General features: G+C 33.1%; 1 protein-coding gene across 5 annotated transcripts in view; it reads right to left on the bottom strand.

Moving 5' to 3' along the window:
- Window positions 1-22,704, bottom strand: part of LOC123709073 (nesprin-1) — a 137,996-nt gene extending 115,292 nt beyond the window's left edge. For 4 of the 5 annotated variants that reach the window (XM_045660172.1, XM_045660174.1, XM_045660177.1 and 1 more), the window contains exons 1-2: window positions 22,527-22,703; window positions 10,997-11,546 (exon numbers count right to left, since the gene is read on the bottom strand). In XM_045660172.1, the coding sequence (XP_045516128.1) occupies window positions 10,997-11,495 (499 nt within the window). In that variant the 5' untranslated portion in view covers window positions 11,496-11,546; window positions 22,527-22,703. Of the gene's footprint in view, window positions 1-10,996; window positions 11,547-22,526 lie in introns of all 5 variants that reach the window. The other variant, XM_045660175.1, reaches the window with a different exon arrangement.
- Window positions 22,705-23,937: the final 1,233 nt, after the last annotated feature.

Below are 23,937 nucleotides of genomic sequence, written 5' to 3'. Positions count from 1 at the left end.
GCCGTTAAACGCCGATTATAATTGCAAAATACTTGGTGCTCAACAATTATATAATTATTAGTTGATGTCCGATTGTAATTTGAAGTAACAGAACAATGTGACACTTCATTTTTTTTTGAATGAATTACAAAAAGACTTTCATACTTTGAAAACAAGTAAAGGTTTTGATTCTATAAAAAAAAACAGTGGTATGGGCCTCAGGTGTTTGTATCTGTTTCATAATCATTTGTCAGTCTAATAGACAAGTAGGTGATCAGCCTTCTGTGCCTAACACACGCCTTATTGGGTTTAAGGCAAGCCGGTTTCCTTACGATGTTTTTCTTTACCGTTTGAGCGAATGTTAAATGACAGAAAGTCATTAGTGCACAGCTGGGGATCGAAACTACGACCTCAGGGTCGCACGCTAAAGCCACTAAGGTAACACTGCTCTTGCTTTTATGCTATATATATTTAGTTTAAGATATTTTATTAACTACGACTATAAATATAGCTAAAATAACTGAGTTATTATTATCATTTTAAAGGTATTAGACGGAAATACGATAGATTTTGAAGAAGAAGAAAGTGCTGTTTCATCAAGATTCGCCAGTATTTTTTTCCTGTTCCCTGACCTCAAGAGAATGCTGGACAGAAATTTTGCGCAGATGAAGAGGTAATCACGAATCAAAAATGGTATTGAACATTTTTATGAACGCTATAATCGTTGTATCGTTCTCGAAGGCGATCTTGAATAATCAAATCACATTCTATAATGGATTAAGATTAATTATACGATCTTTTCTATGTGACATCACCTGTTACGCATAGGTTTACAAAAAAGTATGTTTATTATGTAATATAAGTTACAGGTATTTATACTTATTCCATTTCATTAAATTTGTATCGCAGATCCCTACTCATCGGCAAAGAAGACAGAGGGTGTAGGCCGAGAGAAATAGCCGGGCTTAAAAAACACTCGGTACTTTACATATGAAATATTTGTGAAATTATAGAACAGAAAAGATAATTATTACCACTTTGACAATGGTAAATTGATTTCACGTTAAATTAAGATTCCGAAACGGCTCGTTAGTGAAAATTGAATTAAGCACTAAAATGTTAATTGTCATGAGGGCTTTCCGTATGTGAAACTCTTTTGAAGTGCAATTTTATGGGAACTATTTAATAAATAGAAATTGAGTAAATAGTCGTTGGCATGTGTTAGGCTTTGAAGTCTGATCACAGTGCCAGTCTAAAAAATCTGAAATCTGAGGCCAAGAACAGGCAGCGCAGCATGGTGTACATGAGTTCTACACATTTAATAATAAATCTTTGAAAAGCACTTGGAATATCCAGTTATGTAAATGTATGATAATTTATGTATGTTAAAGAAGTATTAAAAAGTACCAAGGTTAGGGGATTACATAATAAAGACAAGATTTTTTGGATTTGTATATATATATATATGTATGCATGAATTATTTTAACTAAAGGCTGTGATGATAGATGAGCAAGATACTACAGCCAAGTTCTCCGATTAAACAGACCCATTCTGTGCCTATTTTTTCTTTTGCCCAGGACTGCACAGACCTTTGTCCACAATCCCAGCAGATGTTAAGTAAGATGTCGCCTATTGGAGGGCAGGCTGACCAGGAGATGCCCATTTAATCACCGCTTAAATGAACCCATATTATATAGTCTAGGGAAGATAGAATTGGGCAAGGACTTCCACTCCTTTGCTTTCCTTTTTATAAGAAACGACGAACCAAATCGTGCAATGCGACACCACTTGAACAACGAATTGGTGTAACTCCGTCGTGCTTCTAGATAAGCGTTGTTTGAATGGGGAAGACAGAATCAGATTGTGTAGTTCTATGGAGCATTCTCCGGAGTGCAATCTATAGAAGACTGGCAACTGAAAGGCGTATTTCTAGACTCAAGAGTTGAGATGAGTCAAGCTGTCAAAGTCACTATTTAATACATACGAGTGAAGCCGTGGCAGAAGTTGTATTACCACAGTTAGTTCTGACCACATGAATGAGTACATTGACCCTCAATCACAATTGTTGTCTACCCACGTTATTTCACGAAGCACTTGGCAAAATCATGGTCATTGCGAATCACTTCATCTATAAATGCACCTTATTAGAAGCTGATAAAGTCCCAAATACAATTCACAAGATAGTACCTGTATATGGAAATTTAAATAGAGATGCGTTGGCGTTTATCTTCATTTTGAACTGGAATTAAGATTGAATTTATGTAGGAAATATAACTTGATATACGCTTAATAAAGCACAGTCTGTCTTAGTAGACTATTAAAACTTCTGAACTAATTTGTATCGGACCGTGTGTCATCTGTGATCCCTTTAGCTGTCCGAAAGTGGTCAAAGTAAAAAATAATTATTTTTAATGGAACAAACGGCAAATGGGCAGGAGGCTCTCCTGAGTTAAGTGATACCGCCGGCCATGGATACTCTAAATACCAGAGGCCTTGCGAGTGCGTTGCCGGCCTTTTAAGAATTAGTTCCCTCTTTCTTGAAGGACCCTAAGTCGAATTGGTTCGGAAATACTTCAGTGTGCAGCTGGTTCCACATAGTGGTAGTAAATCCCTTATCTCCATTGCGCCCTTTGTTAAAGCTGATCGATATCTTCAGTATTCTATCATTTTGACTACTTTCGTTTACTAGACTACTAGTCGTAGAAGTAATACTGACGATATACGGATATTTGTCTAATTCTCGCTTCTTGTCACTTGGTGTCCAGGCATCCCGTTTTGAGGATAAAAGTTCACGTAGAGGAATCAAACAGAATAATTGTACACAATTTTTTTATGCCTCTTCATAGCATCATACTACTTCATCATTGATCAACTTCTTTCGTCTTTCTATCTCAATAACATCAATCAAAAATATGTCATAAATATTGAGGTTATATAAAATATAAAATAGGGATAAAAATACTTTTACGCAATGTGGACGAAAACATTGTAAATCAATGTAATAATCCTGCACGTTGGACCAGTTTGCCCGGTTTACTGAAGACACTGCATTGTCTCGCCGCCATTTTGAATTATTTGTGAACATCTACTATAGATTTGCATAGACATTTCATACAACGTTTAATATTGTACAGAATATATGTATTCTCATGTACTGGCTGGCCTTAGTATATGTATGTATAATGTATAGAATGTTTCGGACCAAGCGAAATTATAAGTATTACTTGATGTAAAGGACGTCGCTACAATCATAAAAAAGACTGCTGGATCCCACGAACAAAGGCTCCACCATCTCGTGAATGTCGAAGCTATTCAACTTCTTAACACCTCAATAATATATAATAATAATTAGTGAATTAATGTTAATGCATGTTAGTCTTCAGTGCTTAACAGTGGTAAGTGAAAAAATAGGACACAAGAACAGAGTGTCTTCCCTTTAGTAGAGACTGTAAGTAGTGTTACACTTACTTACGTTAATTATTCTTATTAGTTAATTGGGTAAGTTTCAAACTACTTGTAGTCTTATGTTAAGCGAGATCGTAATGGATGTCTTCTAGACTCGTGTATAAATTTGAAGCAATAAAACATAATTTCTCGCGACCTGCTCGTTGCAAATATTAAAAGATAATTACATTAAAATAAAGTTATCAGTGTATATTAAACATTTCCGTTACACATCCTGCGCGGTGTTAACAAAAATGTTTATTCCAAAACCCAACTCTTCATTTTGGTTCAAGGAGACATAGTCCAAGCAGATTGTATATCCCCATCAGCCACGTAGATCTAATTTACTAATAAATTACAGATTTTAAATTTTTTATCTAAGATTAAGACATATATCGAATATGTCTGTAATCATTTGTATTCAGTCGGTCTTTAAAAGCACGATTTTTTACACTTCCTACATCGACAACCTTTATCCGCATCCCATTGATACCTATTTTAGTAGGTCCGGCCTTTGAGAAAGTTTTTTTTATATAATTCGTACTTTTTTACCTTTACTTCCCGGGAAGACCTCCACTGGGGGTGATTTCACAGTTCGCGACTTACATTCCATTATAATTATGTATATTATAATTTGTTTATAGATCAACACGTCAAACGGCAGCAAAGACCCAAAAAATACTAACAGAAACAAAGTAGTGAAAAAATTCATATCGCCGGTCGCCACTCTAGGGAGCCTGTGTTGTGGGTAGATGACAATCCGAGCGTTTCATGTTGTCTTTTTGGATTAAAATCGCATTTCTGTGGGATATGCAGTAATAAAGTCACCTAGAGGCGTTCACATACCAGGTTAAGACAGTCAAAACCGGTGTGACGAGCTGAGCTAGAAATTTGAGCCGCCATTGTGTCCAGTACAAGCTAGGTCAAATGCAACACCTAACACGATGCACCTCATAAGTTCCATGCAAATGTCACGGCAAGTTCATGCGTATCTTATAATTGACCTTAAATAAATTTATCGCTTATTTGCAAAGAAAGTTGTACATTCAGATTTATTAATTATAAATACACCGCATAATCAGTCGTGTGACAATTGGCATGCAGATGAAATGTTAATTATTATGATGTCGTAATAATAAGAACAGTTATATATAATTGTTGTCAAAAGTTGGTTCAAATACTACACGCTATTAAGGCACCTTGCCTTTCAGGTAAACCACTTATTATATATTTTAAGATTGACCTTTTAGGTATGTTTATTTTTATAGAATAGAAAACGGGAAGAAAAGGGTAGCACATCTGTAACATTGCTATAATAGGCACTATTCTTGATCGTATACCACGCTTCACATCTATACGTGCATTAATTTTATCAAGCGGTAGAAATATACTTTACGGGCTATTAACCTTTTAATATGATTTTTGTATTATACGAATGGTATTCAAACTATGTTTCGTTCCGATTATACGCCCACGGGATCTGCTCAAATTCCTTACATTCGGTGAGCATTAAATTCGTAGTTACCAGTTTCCTTGTTTTCCCGCTGTTCCAACGTTAATGTTAAAACACATTACCAGTTGGAACTTAGATTTAATGCATCTCAATAATAATTAATCTAAATATTTAACTAATTTATAGACTTAACAACAAGGTCGGTGCGTACTACAATGTTATGTCAAGAATACATAGTTTACTTAAAATATAAATATCTTTGAAAGTTATTGTTTATATTTAGTAAATCTTACAAATTTTCGTTATGTTAATAGACAGAGACGATCGAGACGACGAGAAGATCTAATGACGCCCCCGACACATACGGGTTTTCAAGGTCTCATGTCATCGCAAACGACGTATCGTTTTCTTTACAAATCGACCTAAATCAATAAATTGTATAACTAACCCATATTTTATTCATCTAACACTAGGAATTTCTTTTACTTTAATTTCGTATTATTAAAAAGAAATTCCCTTTAAGCGTTCCCAGTGAGAAATCTCACGAGAAACGTGACTCTATAGAAGTCTGGAATCACGAACTGAACGAGAAACTTGAGATTTATAAGATAATACTTATACGACTTTAGATATCGATAGAAGGATAATACACAAAATTTTTAAAAACATTTAGAATATATTGTCGATAGAAATCATCAACATATACACAAGAATGATATAATATATAAAAAGCGCGCTTATCGTCCGCGAATTTTAAACTATATATCTTATACTTGGGTAGCTCGTGAAACAGGGTAGCATCTGGTGCGACCGGTTTCTGTCCCGCGCCGTGTTAAATTTTAAACTACATTGCTATTAATCCAACGGCAGGCGTTTCTTAAGTAGTCCATGGAAACATAATTACATATATGTATAGCTTACGTTGTGGCATCGCTTATGGAAAGAGGTTAAAGGTCGGCAACTTGCTTGAGCCTTCTTGAAATATGGAAACTATTCCCACCGAAATAGTAGTAATTACTTTTCATACAAATGATATTTGGTTTATCCACCACAAGATAGGTAAGGTATTTTAAAAGACAAAAACAGACGCTAAATAATAGCAATTTTGATTTTCTGTATCACAGACTATATTGAGGTCGTACTAAAAAACTTATTCTATACGCTTAATGATATTGAAATATGCATAATTGCAGTGACAAATGATGTAACAAAAAGTTTTTCCATGTGCATACACCCACCATTTTGTTTATTTAAAACATGTTTTCGCCAAAGAGATTTAAGATTTTTAAAACGTTAATTACAACATAAATTCGTGTTAGCGTCGGGATCGGTGCACACGATCGGGGTTTTAAATAAAGATGAGTGAACGCTAAATATAAAGTTATTAATATAGAAATGTATATGGAGCATACGTGGGATTTGAATCATTTAAACGAAGATACTTTTCTTAGTTAATGTGTTTTCAATTCAGCTTGTTCTACGCTATTTAGTTTTATATCTACAGACATAAAATCAGAACTTTACTTACCATACAAATTATTTTACAACAGGCTATAATCATGTCTAAATAATCTACTTTCAGCCAAAGTGGGATGCTTTATATATAGTCTTTTTCGATAGACTTTCCAACACATACATACAACAAAAGAATTATTCAATCAAACTCTTCGAATAGGTAGTAGTCATCAATATTTTAACTTTATTTAACGCTATTTAATGTAAATAATACGCTATGATTAAGAACATAAGCTTCACCAGGTTATATAAACATGACACAACTGACCTATCCCATAAAGAGCATAGTCTATGTATATTAATATACCATATTACACACAGTAATTCGTTCTGTACAATACTGCAATAAATACCATTACAACACATGATCTTTACAGTATAAAAATAATCACTGTTTGTTTTAAGAGAGGATGTTAAGCAATCCTTACCAAACATTTACATAGAAACTTGCAAATACTCTTAAAAGTGATTTTAAGTAATTACTACACCGATCTTATTAGTGTATAATGATTAGTGTGTTTTTGTGCTGTTCTGTTCGTTAATGTTTCTTGGCTTTGAAACGTTTTTCACCTTCAACGAAAAGACTTTAAAGAAAGTATTAATCTACTTGAAATTTTAAAGTAGGTTAAACTGTCAGTTGAACCAAGATGAATTCAACATTAAAAATATTTGTGCTCTAAAACGTATAAAGCGATAATATTTTCGTAAATTATTATATAAAAGCTTAAATAAAATTAAAACATTCTAGTTAAAGAAATTTTAAATTTAAGTAATATTATTACGTATATGTAAAAGATACTTCTACGTTTATTCAAAATAGACCATTTTGTACTCAGTTAAAACTATATTAAGAAACAAAATTGAATGCATTTCGCTAAATCACATTTTTAATTGATGTCACCTTTAAATTATCAAATAAATGATAAGAATGGTACATGTACAATTGCTAGCCAAAATTGGCAAGTTATTCGATTAGTAACACGATCCTTACCCATTTTAAGTAGTACTCAATATGTTCCAGGAATTTCCAGGAAATTCATAGCTCGATTCCAACTAGACTGAACGCTCCATAAATAAGTCAGGCACGCGTCACTACTAAATCATACGACGTTGGATACTTTAGAGCTATATAACAAAAGAAAACGTTATATAGATAAACATAGTGCATAGTGACCTAAAAGGAACAAATTTTCGCTTTACAGATTGTTCTAATTGGCATGACTAAAAATGAGATCATTATGAGTACACTGTTTTCTGTTAAAGCAGCATTGATAGTTATTGATGAATACTTCAGGTCATAGAGATTTTTACATTATCTTATTTCCTTGACGTCACCTAATTATGAAAACATATTGGCCGTGGGTACGGTCACCACCTGACTTGACTTTTTAAAAGTCCAATAAAGTATTTTTATAACCGATAATAGTACAATACTTATTTGAATCAAAAGGTTGAGATAATAAAAGGAGACTTATGAATGTACTTAACTTAATTTTACATGAACAAGAGATCTGATGTTGATAATGATGATAAAATTGACGAAATTTCTCATACTGAATATTATATTGTTTACGAATATAATATCTTATAGGATTTAATATTTGTCCCACGCCTTTTCTTTTCTTTTTAAAATAAAAAGTTAGTGTTTTCACTCATTGTGTTGTTTACACGCCATGTTAACAGTGGTTTTTTTTAACTTGCGATGTCAAAAAAATCTATATTAGAATAATTTTATTTTTTTAAATCGCTTGCGATTTCTAGAAATGTCTAATGAAAAGGAAATAAGGAAGTCAAGCAAAATGAAAAATTGTTATATAAAATATGATCTAAGATTCCAGACTAAATCGTGAGAATCTCTTGAGATAGACAGTTATAAAGTCTGACGTAGGTGGTAGGCGTGTGACGTTTGCATCAGCTGTATCAAATATATTTAAAGATGACTCGGAACGCTCTTTTAGATAGAAATGTTTAAAATCTTTGATATAAAGCAATTTCAGCGATATGTGCCTTTTGAATAACTAAATGAATTAGATTTAGTGGTACCTTTACTTTATTCGGAAAAAAATCGCTTCTGAAGTTACTTTAAACCAGAAGAACTTGCAATGGAAAAAAGTGTTTACGATACCGTTTTATGGTCACTTAAACGGAAATATAAAAATTGATCAATAACAGTCACTCGATAAACTATTAAAATAGTTAGACACGTTAATGACGTTTAACTTTATAGTCAGAAATAATTAGAAAACAGAATTATAACGTGATTTTCAGTCACTGGACCAGTTAGTAAGAAAAATGAACAACACTTTATTTAACACTTAAATGCAGTAACAGTTCCTGCATCATAGTTGGTAGAAGGAAGAATACCGGTTAAGGTTACACCTGCCTAAAATTGCCCATTTGCTCTTCTCTAACACAGGGCCATGTTGTATTCCATGGGGTTCCAATTCATAGAAGTGCAAACTCTAGTTTGGGCCCCATTGGACCCATTTTCCCCAAAGCGAAAATGGGTCGCGAACGTAAAATGAAAACTAAACAAAAAAATAATCGAATCTAGCCATACGCGTGGATATCCTGGAGAGTGAAGGGGAAACCTTTTTTGCTATAAAGTGATCTCTACCAAGCACGCCAGCCACATTTATCCGTGTATATCATATATTGAGAGACAAAATCACACATATTAATATCGTTACATTGCGACAGCCTGCGGAAAATGACAAAATTCTATCAACGTAAAATAATAAAACAGACATTATTCATTTGTTTTCGCAGAAATACTTATGCAGAAGGAAGTGGCCGTGTGTGAATCTGGCACAAGGTGTATGATCTCAGTTCAGTGTTACAGCCTGCATCGATACATTAGAGAACTGTTTATTTTGGACGGCGTGTTTATGGAAAATTAAGAGCTTCGTCAGATAAAAGATTTGTTTTGATAACATTTTAATTGATAAGTGACTGTAGTTAAATTTATATTATTTCAGCATTTGTATTAAGATTATTTTGTTAGCGCGTATTCGTTGTATGATTTTATCACAAGAAAAAAAATACCAATCACCAGTTCCTAGTTTCATCACCCGCCTACGTTATACATATATTGTGTGTTTAAGTGATTCTCCGATATTGCAGCCCTATATCAGTTGCTATTTATCTCAACTAAAACTTTACTATTGTCAGAAAATTACATATTATTACTTTTACCAAATAATGCATTTAAATAGTATTGAAAATCAAAACGGCGTTAGAATCTACCAATTGAAACTTTAATTGTGATTGGTCAAGTGTTTGGACTAATCACATTCAAGCGACACAAGCACCCGTTGAGTTATTCACATCCCTAGTAACGTTAAGTACATTCTCTTGGCGCAATTTCTTTACGACAAAAGATATTTTTATTATATGCAAAAAAATGATTGACAGTCGCCGCCTAGTTCAATCCTATTCTATCTTCTAAGAGTGATTGGACATAGTGTCAATCACTCGGGACGCCTACCAAATTATAAGTTTTGGCGTAGAACCAAACGCGAAAATCACATGTTATACATAAACCAGGATACCTAAATATCATTATAAATTCTTCTATAAGTCTGATAGTATGATTAAGGTCTGTTTCTGTTTCTGTATGGATAAAGTACCAAATAGCTATGCAACACATAAATTATTTGGAATATAAAAGTTCCGAAAAAGAAACTTTTCATCGGACTCATAACTTACGATGGACTTTATGTGACGAATAGCGAATCTGACAGCCGTGAAGCGCAACAATAGTGTTTATCGTACCAATAAGTAATAAATAGGTTATTTGGAACTTATGTAGAACTTATTCGTACATTGTGAAACACACCCTTAGTGTGATATCCTAGCGCTATCACTCCCGTATCTCAAAATCATACGGGTCATACGGGTCTTTCATAACAAGACTTCCGCATGTCAAAAACGTATTCGCATTTTGACGTACAAAAGTTCTAGAAACGAGACTTATCTCATTTCTCAATATTACCTATAACTATTAGGATATGAATCCAAAAACAGATGAACGTATAGATAGTTAAAATAAATAAAATATTAATAATTAATTTTGCAAATTCGAATCTATCCACATATCACGAAGCAGACGCCACACAGTGATACTAATTTTATTTGCTATCTTTAGCGTCAAGGTTATTCGATTCTGCTTTCTTCATTATTTGACGCAGATGTATTGTTAAACGTTTACATTGTGCAATATATCATTAAAATGATATCAACTAAATATTAATTTCCCTAGCAAGTATTTACAATTCTTTCTAGTTATAATAATAATTTAAAACAAACTTAAAATGTTTGTGGCAGTGTACCTTTAACGCTGGCACCAGCTCTGGGGTCACCAGTCTACCAGCCGCCAACTTATTTCATTAGACTACAACAGACAGCTTCGAAGTTATTTATATTTGGAAAGGTACACCTAAGCCTATTTTATTAAAATATTTTAGGTTTATTGTATAGTAGTATATATACATAAGTACTGTTGCCTTTGCTAACATTTATGTTATTATTAATTTCATTTCTATGGAATATAGCAGAAGTTTTAGCTATGAGAGCAGTTAACTATATTGTTACAAGAAACTAACCTTGCAAAAGCTGAATCGTGGCTTGGTACTCAGCAAGCTTCTCATCCACATATCCTTCTTGAGACTGGTTTGCTATGATCTCAGCTGTCGATGGACCTCGTTCCTCATCCTCCTCATATATCATCGGCCTCGGTGGCGGAGGAGGCTCCAACGGTATGCCGGCGTAATCATACTCGCGTGTTTCATACGGCGACGAATAATAGTATTCAGGACTCTGGCCCAACGTTGGTGAAATGGGGTAAGGGGAAGTCGGATATGGAGAGATGGAAAAATGAGAGCTAGGAGAAGGTGAATGTTGTCGTAAATGAGGGGAGTGGAGTGGACGGAAGGGTTTTGGAGTAGGTTGAACTGGTGGGGGAGAAAGGATAGCTGTGGAGTGTCGTGGTCCAGATATCAATGGTGGGGGGCTCGGGGCCCACGGGGAGGGCGGACGGTAGTGAGCGGGAGAGGGAGGTCCGGGGTGACGCGCGCGGCCGCGACCGTGGGGCGTTTGTGACATCGCGGGGATTGATTCGTCTCAATCCGGTGTGTCACGCCCAAATGTGCATCGCTGGAACAAGAGAAATCCGTTATAGATGATGAACATAAAAACCTTTAATTGTATTACAATTACTAGCCAAATAACATGTTTTAACGCTAAGCGCGCACAGGTTACTTTTGTCAGCGTTACATTCAAGTTTTTGTCATTGTCACTTCATGTTTCTAAAGTGCAGTGCGCTTGAAGTCGAAGCGTCATTTTCTGATATGGATTTCGAAGAGACGGTCGCTGTCGGTGAACTCATCAGACTCAGAAGAAAAAAAAGCGAAAAGAATACCCTTTCATATTCATATATTTATTTGCATTCCATAATGTTACAATAGATGTTTAAGAGGCTTAAAGCTAGGTACAATATTATGGACCCTGTTAGGGCACAGCAAAAGAAGGCATTACAAAATTTATATCACATAATTAATAGTAACAAAATAGTACATAAAATTTTACATTTCAGGTTAGTATTAATTATATAGAATAACATTTTTTTATTTATTTAATTTAGAATATTTAGGGATTAATAATTATGAAATTATATTTTTATCTTCTAGGTACTCATTAACGCTATAATAATATTTACGTATAAGAAGTTTTTTTAGTTAGTTTGTAAATATATGTATCTTTTTTTCATTTCTTAGTGTCTCAGGTAGTTTATTATAAATTTTGATTGACATGACTAGTGGGCTAGATGCATGTATTTGTAATCGGGAAGATGGTAGGTTTAGGCGTTTTTTGTGTCGAAGTGTGTATCTTGTCTGTATGTCTTCGCGTGTGGTGTAAAATTCTTTGTGTGTTGGGCAAATTTACAGATTTCCAATATGTATAATGAGGGTAGAGTGATAATGTTTAGTTTTATGAAATGTGGTTTGCAGCTGTCTGTTTGTTCTATGTTAACTATTATCCGAATTAACTTTTTTTGAGTTGTGAATAGTGCTGGTGCATCGGTGCTATTTCCCCACATTATTACACCATAGTTTAGCCATGCATGTGCATAGGCGTAGTAGGTGGTTAGAGCGGTTTTCAGGTCCGTAATCTTTTTTATTTCCCGGAAAGCATATAAAAATTTTGATAGTTTTGATTTTATTTTTAGTATGTGTGATTTCCAGTTTATGTTTGTGACTATTGTTATACCTAGTAATGAAAATTCGTTAACTTTTTCTATTGTGTGGTTGTTAAAAGAGAAATTTAGAGAAAGTGGCTTTTTTTGACGGGGGTGGAATGCTAATGTTTTGGTTGTTTCAAAATTGATTTCAAGATTGTGTGCATTCATCCAGGTTATTGTTTTTGTTAGAATATTATTGAGTGTAGAGTGTATGTTAGTGATATCATGACAGGGGGTTATAATCGAAATATCATCAGCGAATAAAACACATGGACCAGGAATGGTTTTTGTAAGATCGTTTATATAAATGAGAAAAAGAAGGCACCCTATAACGCTTCCTTGTGGTATTGAGGCTTTTATTGTTTTACTGTCAGAGCGATAATTTTGGAGAATTTTTGTTTCATTATTATAGAATTCTATTTCTACTAATTTATTTAACAATATTTCATATTGTACCTTGTCGTAGGCTTTAGTCATGTCTAGGAGCAGACCGATTGCGTATTCTTTATTATTTATTATATTAAAAGCTTCCTGTATGAATTTATATACTGCTAAAGTTGTTGACCTGTTTTTTCGAAAACCATTTTGACATTCATTGAATATTCCATATTTCTCGCAGAAGGCGTACACCCGATCACACATTGTTTTGTCAAATGTCTTTGATCCAGTCGGTAATAGAGCTATTGGACGATAATTATTGGGGTCTGTTTTGTCGTTTTTCTTATGTAAGGGCTTTACTATTTCTATTTTGAGTTGATCAGGAATAACACCTTCCTCGAAGGATTGATTTATCAATTTGTAGAATGGTAGAGTGAGTTCGTCTGCACATTTCCTAAGTAATTTTGGTGGGAGTTCGTCAATACCGTGGCTATTTTTGTTTTTAAGATTTTTTATTAAAATATTTATTTCATAAGGTTCTACAGGGCTGAGAAACATTGTGTTTTCGGAAGGAGAAAGTACGGGATTACATTTTGGTCTACTTTTTTGCATTTGGCTTTCTTCGCCGATAGATGCAAAAAAGTTGTTGAAAATGTTAGCTACCCGTTTGGGTTCACTAATTTTTTTTATATTTGTTTGTAGTTTTAGATTATTTTGCTCTTTTTTTAATGTTTTATTGGTGCGTTCATTCTTTTTACTTTATTATTGGATTTGTCCATTTTGTATTGTAGTTTTTTTTGCCGTATTTACAATTTTAATTCAATTTTTTCATATTTTTTATAATAGTTTGTTATTATTGCGTTATTTGCGTTTAGTGTAAGTATTTTTAATAATTTATTTTATTTTTGCAGGATATTTTTATGCTTTTCGTCAACCAATGTTTCTTATGAATATTTTTTATTTTTATTCTACGTATTGGTATGCTTTTATTTAGTACATTCATAAGCGTATCTTGAAATACTTTATAGTTATCGTTAATATTATGATCTGTTGTTATAATATTGTTGATATGATTCCATCGCTAAATGATCTTTTATATGTGTAGAATGTCTCATGTGTGGTGTAAATTTTTGGTATGGTGATGTTTATTATGGTTGCGTTATGATCGGAAAAACCCAAATCTTCAACAGTTGTGGATGTTTTATTTGGGTGAAAGTTAGTGAATATTAAGTCTAAGCATATTGATGTGGTTTGAGTAGTACGTGTGGGTTTTTTTACATGTTGAGTATATTTAAATTCTAACAATAAATCTAGGAATTGGCTAGTTTTTATATTGGTATCTAATATGTTTATGTTGAGATCTCCGCCTATAATTACATTACATTGTAGTCACGGGCTACTGTGTGGAAAGTTCTACTATATTCTGTAAGCTTCGAGAACCTCCAAATAAATGTTTTAATGTATGTTTCGGACGCATTTCTCATTGGACATGGACATTGTTAAAAATTATTAAAATCTATTGTTTTTTGTCTGTGATAGGGGTCAAGCCAGTCTACAAGACGCCCAAAAGTCATCGCAGCCCATGGACATATATTTATTAAATATTTTCAGTTGAGAAACAAGACCTAACAAATTTATTTTCATCGTTAATTTTCCAAGCTTATTTTACCGTGTAGTTCTAGTATAGTGTAAATATTAATTAATTCCAAGTTTCTAAGCTCCAATATAATAGAAAACAAATCGATAAGGATGCTTGAAAAATAATAAATCACTATTTAGGATAACTATATAACTTCCCGAAGTAACCGAGGCAACAATCCAATTCAAATGCAAATGTCTTCAATTATTTACGACTCACGAAATCCACTTATTAGTTACAATATTTTGTATAGAAGTTTTTATATATGAAGGTTTTTGTTAATGGGTGTTTAAGTGTGGAAACCACTATAAACATACAATGTAGCCAATTAATAGTCATCCTTTTTGACGATCAATATTATTTATGTGATGTCTTGTGCAGACTATATAAAACTGGTTACTAAACATTTAATATTTCTTCCAACTACTTGTTTATATGCTTTATATATTCGTATGGTATTTGTGTCTTTAGTAAAATAAATTAGGCCGGCTCTGCAGTAGCCAAGGTAACAACGAGTCTGAACAGTCGAATCCTAGATACTTTTCTATTTGTCCCTTCATGCTCCACCACGATGTATACAAAAAATTGTTACGCCATGGCTATCAAACTATTTAATCGCCTTCCTAGAAGTTGTAGATAGGCAAGGTGTCTTTATAGCGGAGGCGTAGTATTTGGTCTATAGATTTGACACCTATTGAAAATAACTTAACTTTGACATTATTTTATGTTCTTATTATAAGACATTGTAAAAATTGATATGACATTTGCATGCCTATTTATATATGGCTGACATTTGTATTTACATTTGATCAATCTACCCACTGTACAAGTATCTTGGTACATAAACGATTATTATTATATATTGTAGCAAGGTTCCAAGTGAAAGGCAAACTAATATATTTCCTTTTTAGTAAGATATTTTTCTAATTATTTAATACAAAACTTGCGTTGAACATGAGTGCTGATACTATATATTATGAATATGTTGCTAAACAAATTATATTGTTTTCAACAGATTCACCGAAAACCATAATAGTTTTCGTATTATATTTGGATTTAGACTTTTAATTTGGATAAACTTAACTACAATATTTGTGATAGTTTTAAATTTTATCTTTAGGTATTTACATCGAATGTAGAAAATTCATGTATCATTCCTGAAATATAAAACAAATAAAATATCAACAGAACAAAAATCATCAGCTATATCTTGTTCGACGTTCTGTCTGATCTATAGAATGTTAAGACAATATATCACAACTGTCAGTTACAAAACTGCGGTTCAAAAACCATTCGTTATATTCAGCAGATGGCCAGTATCGGAATTGTACGAACCAAGATTACCTTAATAATGTTTCACTTTAAGATAACACAAGATTTGTGTTTAGAACTGGTTTATTCCTACCCAAGGCATCTCTTTAATATTAATGTATTTGAAATCCTATAACTCAACGGGACAGGCACATTCTGTATATTTATCAAACAAGGTAATAAGAATTTTGTCGAAATCGAAACTATTTTTGTTCGTCGTTTACAATGTGAGTGTAATAAGGCGTTATTGCTACGGTTTATTATTAGGATCAAAGAATTTTTTCAATTAAAAACTTTATTTATAGCAGTAAAATATAAAACAGTTTCATTTATTATTTAAAAAGGGTAGTACAATTATTGATAAAAGGTTAAATAATGCTCAGGGTGGTGAGCAACCCAAGTGTTCTCCAAGAACTTGGTTTCTTCGTACGAAGGCCAAGGTTGTTTACATTACCAAGGGCCAGAACCAGTCTGTTGCAGATCGCCGTTATCAAAGACGTTGCGCCTACCGAATGCTCGACACTATCGACATATACGTATTTATATGTTCGAGTGAATTCACTTTAGCGATATTGTGTATATTATATTTTTTCTCGACATTATTGTTTGTTAAGTTGTTAGGTTTATGTATTTCTGTATATAAATAAACAAAGAATAAATAAGTTTTATAAGTGTTTTGGAAAACATTATGTGTAACAATAAGTGCCATTCTCTCGGGCGTTTTCTTAAAAAAGAGTATTTTATTTGGATTTACATGTGTATATAATCAAATAAGATTAAACCAATTATAATTATCCATACATAGGTATTGAATAAATGAAATCACCAAATACAAACATTACACAATAGGAAGCACATGACATAGTCAACGACCTCAACAAAATGGCCGTCAGCCAGACTGAGAATTCAATAGACCAGCAGTTCCCTAAAGATACCTGGCCAAATTCCAACTTACGGCTTTGACAATCGCGTATTTTTAATTATTTCTACTATTAATAATCCAACCATTTGCAATGAAATATAAGAATAGAAGTATTTTTTAAATATCGAATCACTTAGCTTCACTATAATTCGAAACTGACATATACAAGGTGTAAAATAATACACCCCGTACTGGTAACCGGCAACTAACCTGTGGTTTGTAGTACCTGTAGAATCATAAAATCGATGAATTGAGTGGTTTGATAAGGGTAAAGGGTATAAGTATAGACAGATATATATATGACAGTAAAAAGAAAGTGTTTTTAATGTAACAGAGGGCAAACGGGCAGGAGGCACTTCTGATGTTTAGTGATACCGCCGCCCATGGGGAGAGTATCACATTGCCAGAAGCCTCGCGTTTCCAACCTTTTAAGAACTAGTATGTTATCTTCTTGAAAGACTCTAAGGCGAATTGGCTCAGAAATTTCAGTAGTCAGCTGGTTTCACTAGTCTTAATAAACGCTCAGTTGAGGAACGACGGACGTCGAGATGACTTATGGTATTTTGCATTCTGCCTTGATGTCCGATGATGAAACTTAGCTGCAGGTACTCCTCTAAACACTCTCGATGGTAAATGCGGAACCCCTACATCTCTTCGTTGCATACGGTCAAATGGAAGGAGCTGCTACTGGAGAGTTTCCGCCCAGTGGTGAGAACACTACTCCACGTGGGGATGAATTTGCGCTTTATCGAGTTGACAACGGTGGCCAGAAGTGAAGTTCCGTCTCGCTTTATCTATGTTAGACAAATCCCTTTTCATTTTATTACTCAAACCAGCGTGACTTCCTGATGTAAAATTTCTAATATCAATTATCATAGAAACTTATTCTATAAGCTTAAATAATGTTTATTGCGACACCTGTCATCTGATGTGTATTTCCAGTTTATCGTGCTGGGATCATAAATGTGTTGTCATTATTATGCAATAATATTTGGCAGTAAATTAAATCTAAATTTACTAATGATACAACTAAGGTTCACAAAAATAGGAGCAATACAATTCAGCTTTACACCAACACCATACCTCAATAGAATTAATAGAAAAGTAAAAAAAAATATGATTGTGTTGTCTTTGAATGCATGGATGTATAATGAAAACAGGTATTTGTAAAAGCTTGATAAAGCAAGCTCACCAAAGCTTGATAAAAGGAAAATATCTACTACCTTTAAAGTTTGTGCTACATCATGACACAAATGTTATTAGGCAAAAGATGTACTAGATAGCTAGTATCAAGGCAGTTCAATATCTAACCTGTCTTATTATAGATTAGAAAGAGATCAGAAGTTCTAAAAAGAGTCTTGGCACAGGTATTCTTTTTTGCATTAAAGCAAAAAAGAAGACTCCAATCACCAATAAATTAATGTTAAACATGTTGTAAAAAATAAACTTGCAATTTAATTATTAATAAATAAAACCGCCCACACAAATAATTACAGTGGAAGAAAAATAACAGGAATCATAAGTTACACAAGTGGTTCTGAAGCTAAATTCGTCTATTGTATCACAGTACCGTCACTGCAATCTAATAATAATCCGAACATCGACTCCAGCACATAGACTAACAGTCTCAAAATAATTCGTTAGCTATAATGGCTGACTGATAGATAGAACCCCTTATTTATTTATTTTGACGTATTTATAGTACCAAATCTAGATAAGTACTGTTGAATCCGATATGATACGATACGAAAAATTCGAATGAGAGGTAATTCCTAGGCTGGTGTTTAAAGACGGCATTTGTTTTTTTTTCTGTAAGAATTTCTGAATTCAGTTCAGTTCAATAAAAAGTTCAGTTCTCTTTTTACATAAAAATCGGTCTTATATCACTGTGTAAAAAGAATTCAAATAAAACAAGTTTAAACTTTTTCACTACTTTACTTTTAATTTTTATAATGTCTAAGCTATAAATGAAAAAAAGTGAATTAGTTTTTATAAATAAAAATATGGTAAAATTCAGAACCCTCCATTCTCACCTCTCATTCGAATTCTTCGCGATTATCATCATGATATAAATTTAAAATATTTGATTGAATGGTTGGAATATCTCAGGAACAATATTTTTTTTTGTAGTATAGTCGACTTGGGCAGGCCAAAAACAAATCAGGCAGGTACCTTGATAGAAATAGCAGGAAAAGTCTGGCAGACTACAGGAAAAGAGAGGACAGGAATAGAGATAGAGGGTTGGAGGAGGCCTTCACATAAAATCATCATATCACAGGCGACTAACAAATCACTACGGACATTTAGCTATAAATACATACTAACAACATTTAAAATGGACATTTAGAATATGGAAAAAAGGTATTATTATAGTCGATTAAAATATAACCACACAGCTATTGAACATATAAACCTGTAGCAATTGAAATGAAAACCAAAATTGTATGTGTTGTCTTATTTATTCTTTTAATTTTGTGTACTAATTGAATATATCCAGGATGGGATTTCTATAGCAGGAAAAGTAGTCAAAATAATAAACAAAGGAAAACATTGAAGTTGCCATAAATTGAGAAATACTTTAATGATTTCAACTTTTTACGATTTCCTATGAAAATACAAAGAAAGTAACTTGCGCAATTGCGACAAAATTTCAGAAAACTTTACGGCTATTTCAAATTGTTTTAGTCGGTTTTGCTTATACAGCTCAGTTGTCTGCTGTTTGCCTTTAGTTGGTTGAATTCCTATACTACTCGATGGCATTAAAGTAATTTAAAAGTCGTCAGTTAAAACGAAACTATGAAAATAAAATAATTTATTAAACCCATAAACTATTGGCATTCAACGTTGGCGCGTTGGCGAGCCATAATGTGGAAATATGCGCATGCGCCGCGTTCATTTCATCTTAACTGTCACTGCATCTATTTAGGCCAGTCGCTAATGCATTAAGAACTATATTTTTCGTCAGATGAAAAAGCCGACACCTCAACTAAGTCCATGGACTAATATTTAAGCTTTTGTTCATGGTGTTGGTTATATCAAAGACCGTATTACTGCACGCTTTTAATTTAACTACTCTTTTGTCTCTTTCTGACAAATTGTATTGATGCGGAGATAAAACGAGACAGACTTTAATTAAATTGTGCACTTACTGTTATATGTACTTATATTTTTATGAATAAGAACTTACGAACGTAGAAGAACTTTAGTCTCTGGTTTATAGGTGTTATTGGGCGATTTGAATATATGTATGAAATAAGCATATATATCATTTCGAAACTTCTTAAAAATCCGTTAATAGATTATAAGTACTTGCTTATAGATATCTTTTATCTATAATAGATATCTTTTATGTTTTAGGAATAGAAAAACATAGATCTAAACTAAACGATACGGCAATTTTTTAAACAATTTAGATTAAATTTCAGCTGTATGCCACGACGATTTTGATACTTTCAACTAATCATTTTTCGATCAGATTCAGAAATAATAGAATCCAAAAAATTTCATAAATTAAGACAGACTCGTCCTTGTAAAACTTGCAATCCAAATAATATATACTAGGGAGCATAGCCAAAATTTCGTTGTATTGCATAATAAACCACGTGACAACCCTAATCGATCATGGTTTTGTCAGAAAATGCGCCGACGCATCCGCTACCAGTCGATTTCAACCTTTACGACTTGGCCAAGGGCGCTTGTTCGTATTTTTAACGTTGGAACAACACGTATTGTATCGGTAAACTTTCAGAGAAAAATACAAATGCATTTTCAAATAAAGTAACAGGTAAAACAAAGGATAGAAGCTTGTTCTAGCTTTATTTTCGAGCGGAACATTTCGTAGAATTTCTGGCCCTGGTGTTTGGCAAATTCACTTGAATGAAAAAATGAAGATCTTTACAACTTCCTTGACGATTTCAATATCGTTCAAGAAATTGGGTCATGCGCACTGAATGGCAGAATCCCACGGTCCTTACTGAACTCACAATGTGGTAGGAGACAGCCCCCGGTAGACTGAGGCTGCGCAAGTGGGATGGAGTTGTCAAGAAACTCGAAACAATAGGTGTTCAAATCAATTCTGCGTGGTGGACGCAAGAAGCACGACATGGATTGCGATGGCGAAATATACTTGCAGAGACTGGATATACAGTCCACAACGGACCATATATACATAGATGATGGTCGTATATACATTGATGATGGCCGTATATACATTGATGATGGCCGTATATATATTGATGATGAAGATGACATTATGAAAAAACAAATGACTGAGATTATTTAGTAAAAATTGGTGTGTCATTAGAACTAATATTCTTTGTATGTTTAAACTCGGCGAATTTGACTTATCCCGTAAATCAAATTAAAATTAACACGGAAACGTCAGTTTCAAAATACACGATATTATTCGTAAATCATGACTTAAACGCCCTACTTTCAGCTTCTAACAACGTATGTTAATATGTGAATTGGTGAGCTCAATTACGTTTGAATCTTTGACCCAGAATAAACAGTAATAGTTCATTTTTATTTCCGCTCTGAGAAAACGCCGTCAAGCTCTAGTTGAACCTGAATCTCAAAACTACAATTAGGGAGAGTCAAAGCTGAGACTTAGCTCTAAGTAAGACAAAAACGTTTTGAATTTTGACATACGAGAGTTCGATGTAAGATTCCACTCTGAGTGTTATCATAGAAACACGACGTAAAAATCATAAAACCCATTGTTCACAATCAAAACAAATGGTGTCTTTATTTAAGGAAATAAATATATTGAACTGACATCAGAAATACTATACGATTATAATTCCATACTGAAAGTTTTATATAAATGCTGAATGCAGATAATAATAAAAAAAATATTTTAATCGATATTAAATGTAGATAATAGCAGTTTTAGGTATGCGTACCTAAAGTTTAATAAATAATGTAAGGAGTAATGAGTCTACTCAACTATCCGACTTAAACACTTGTTAAAAGTTTTCAAATCTAAGAGTATAGTTAAGTGCTCCCTTATAGAGTTTTATAAGTTAAGGAGCACCAAGAATTTGAAAATCGATAGAAAACAGCTTCCGGTTTCCGATGTCTAGACTAAAAGTCGGCTGAGGCTGACGCAATGCGGACTCAAGGTGAAATATATTTTCTAGAAATTACTGGAAGAAGTGCATCAAAATATGAAATTTTTTATCAATAAGAGAAAATGTCGTAATTTTAAAAGCGCGTAATATCCGAGTATCACATTGTTTTATTTACCGCTTGAATGTGGAGCTTCCAATTTTTTATAGGAATTTAGTAGAAGAAAAATTATATCTAAAATTTAATTAAGGCTAAAATCCGTTATATTGGACTTTTCAAATATCACATACCCACATATATAATCGTAGGTACATTTATTATATTATATACATTTCATATCAACAAACAATAAAACATTAAAAAGGAAATTTGAAAATATAGTTTTTTTTTTCATTTTATAACTACATACTGAAAGTACGTATGTTTTGGCAATTTACTTTTATTATATATACACAGTTAGCTTTACCAAACAATATCAAAGGGATAAAGCTATGTAACCCTATACTGCGAACACGTGTTTATCATTAAAATCGAAGATATTAAAAACCATCCCTTAGTATAAATAATATTACATACCGCTTAAACGGACGTTCGTAAATCCACAAATCACTCACACTGCCACGATACAAAAAAAAATCACAATGGCGACTCGCGAGCACGTTTACTTTTGAATTTTTCGCGATAACCAAGTGGAGTTTTCAGGCACGCGTTCGATTGATTTTAGGAAATTTCGACGGCAGCTGATTGTGGACTGAGGCGGGCGGGCGGATTCGGCGGTGTTCGGACGCTCTCGCCGACCTTAATTTTAGACTTGGCGCTGTCCCCGGTTTTATATAGACGTGAGTACATCGTATAATGCGTATGAGAGATGCGGTCGCCGTCGTATATATATAGGAATTACAGCTTTTTATCGAGATTGAAAACTTTACAATACCAAAAAATGCGTTCTTGACGTAGTTAATGAAAATTACTCTTTTTGGCTATATTCGTTCGTTTTTTTTAAATTCGAATGCTATGTTTGATATGAATATAAAGGCATGCACTTGGTTGTATAGGTTAATAAACGTGACTAAACTTTTCATTTACATTTATAAATATACCAAGAAAAATATGTTTTATTATTACATATTTTATATAAAACTCCACGTTCGATTAATAAAATAATTGTAACTTGTAAAGCTACACCCAATTTTGTATTAAACGATTACAAAAAAATCGTCTGGTTTCACTTATTAACTTTTATAAATGGTCAGAACCTTTGAAGTCTTTTAATAAAAGTAATTAAGTGATAATTAATTCATTTCAATCGCACTACCTACTATCGATATAATATATATTTTCACAAGAGTTATGTTACCTAACGTTAGTTAAATTTATTTTATATTTTAATTAATAGTTAGAAGCGCAAACCAAATGTTGGCGATCATCGCACACTAGAAGCCAAAATGAGACCTTTAGTTTTTTCCATACTCATAAATTGTAAAATAACATTCGCGTTTCCGATAATGTCCAATAGGTTCACTACACTTATATTCGTTATAGGTGACATAAGTGCCACTTAGATTTATGAACCCTTAAATAAGTAAAGTTAGTTTTTTCATAGCTTAGCTTTATGTTAGGTATAAGATAAACTTTAAAATGATTGAAGCCAGTTGACACCCAACAAAGAGTTTCATTTATTTGTGAAAAACGCGTAATGTGCCCGACAAAAATGTTTTGAGAATAAATGTGTGAGAGAAAATGTCGGTCCTTCGGAGCCCCTTAAGAATGGGCACGGCCCCCTTGTGCCCTTATGGTAAAGACTGTATCGATCACAACCTCCACCGAACTTAACTCAAGCACCAAAAAAATTTATGAGGTATTACTTATGTCGTGAATTTATTTACATGTTTTGAAAAGTACCTGTACATATATAGTTTTGTATACATAGTTAAAATAACACTTTAAATTGACATTAAATTAGAATGTTTATATAAACATTTATAAC

The sequence above is a fragment of the Pieris brassicae genome, chromosome 4, assembly GCF_905147105.1.
Source record: "Pieris brassicae chromosome 4, ilPieBrab1.1, whole genome shotgun sequence".
Classification (NCBI taxonomy): Eukaryota; Metazoa; Arthropoda; class Insecta; order Lepidoptera; family Pieridae; genus Pieris; species Pieris brassicae.
This window is presented reverse-complemented; position numbering and strand designations above follow the sequence as displayed.